Genomic DNA, 1,537 nt, shown 5'->3' on the forward strand with positions numbered 1-1,537 from the left:
TTGCGGTCCAGTGCTTTATTCCACAGCACCCCATCAGGACGCCACACTATTCAATTACACTTAAAATGCAATATGCTATTAAACATTGTAAGTATGGAAGATTTATGTCACTACTATCCCAAGCAGCTGGAGATATACACAGGTGTTACTAATCTATTAGTTGGAAGTCTAAGTAGCTGGCATTATGATAGTACTGTGTGTACAGTACTATATTTTAAGACTACCATTTGCAATTGATTACATGGACCATCTGTAACTGCCTGTGAATCATGTTCGAGTTACCCTACTGGCATTTAGTAAACATTTGTCATGTAGCAAAATTTTTAGCGTAGCAAAGTTGACACATAATAGTTTAGGTTTCACTAAATCAACTTTATATAGACACTAGACTATTGATATATTCTATTGGTGTGTAGAGTCCTTGGAATAGTTTTTAAATTAGAGCACACTGCCGCACCCCAAGTCCCCTGTAAGGTACACAAAAGTCTTTTGTGACCATTGAGGTTTTGCTCCATCGTTTGTTCCTAGTGCAACTATCCCATTGGTGGTTTCTAAAGTGGTGAGTAGAATTCTGGGAGGTAAAAACCACAGCTGAAAATGTTGCGGGAGCAGTTCCTGGGGACTCTCAGAGCCGGACAGTCAATCAAGTCTGGGACTTGACTCGCGGAGACGCCGAGCAGATGCCTTGGCTCTCTCTAGACGCGTTGGCGCTACTTGTCCGGTAGAAGACACGGGGGGTTGCAAGGAGAGCGCCCGGGGAGAAAAGCTTTGAGGCCAGCTATGTTTCTGCCCCCGGGGTGAGGTAGGGGGTTGGGCAGAAGGGCTCCCTAGACCCCAACACATAGTCTTCGAAGCTCTGCTGGGAAATTTGGGGACAAGGGGGCGCTAGTGTGTGCTCCTCTCTGGAGCCTCTCAGCGCCTCCCACACACGTGACCGCAACCGGCTGGTCTCCACACACCCGCAGCGCAACTCGCTCTGTTTCTTCCCTCCCGCAGCCTTGCCCTTCTTCTCCCTCGTTCCCGTCCCCACCTCCCTCCCTCTCTCCCTGAACTCCAATCGCGGCTCGAGCTGTGAAGAGCCCGCCTCTCCGCCCTTTTCTTCGCCTGCTCATTGGCTGAGGACTCAAGGACGCGTTTCGAGGGCGGGAGGCAGCCATTGGTGCGATGAGCAATCGAAGTTCCCGGATGAGGGAACATTCTGCAGTATAAAGAGAGCGTGGAAGGCGGGAGACAGCGCAGTTTGAATCGCGGTGCGACGGAGTAGCTGGTGGGATCTCGCTGGGTGTTTGACTAGCCTTTTCGCTAACCTTGCTTGTTTGAGCTTCAGCGGAATTCGAAATGGTAAACTTAGCGAAGGCGCCCGAAGACTTCGCGGGTTTTGGCTGGCGGGAAAAAAACCCGTTACATACTGGGATAGGGAGATGAAGTGGCGGCGGTTGAGAACGCGCGGAGACCGGATTTGGAAGAGCGGGGTGTGTGGGGGGGGTGTTTTTGTCGGCGGCGAGCAGAGCCGCCTTGGATCTCGTGGCGGGCGGCG

The 1,537-nt window shown here is 51.4% G+C and overlaps 1 protein-coding gene across 1 annotated transcript in view; it reads left to right on the plus strand.

Moving 5' to 3' along the window:
* Positions 1-1,155: 1,155 nt before the first annotated feature.
* Positions 1,156-1,537, plus strand: part of LOC102816084 (histone H2A.Z-like) — a 2,169-nt gene continuing 1,787 nt past the window's right edge. The window contains exon 1 of the mRNA XM_006876374.1: positions 1,156-1,341. Within this exon, the coding sequence (XP_006876436.1) occupies positions 1,339-1,341 (3 nt within the window). The 5' untranslated portion in view covers positions 1,156-1,338. The remainder of the gene's footprint in view (positions 1,342-1,537) is intronic.

The sequence above is a fragment of the Chrysochloris asiatica genome, unplaced genomic scaffold, assembly GCF_000296735.1.
Source record: "Chrysochloris asiatica unplaced genomic scaffold, ChrAsi1.0 scaffold00377, whole genome shotgun sequence".
NCBI classification, from domain to species: Eukaryota; Metazoa; Chordata; class Mammalia; order Afrosoricida; family Chrysochloridae; genus Chrysochloris; species Chrysochloris asiatica.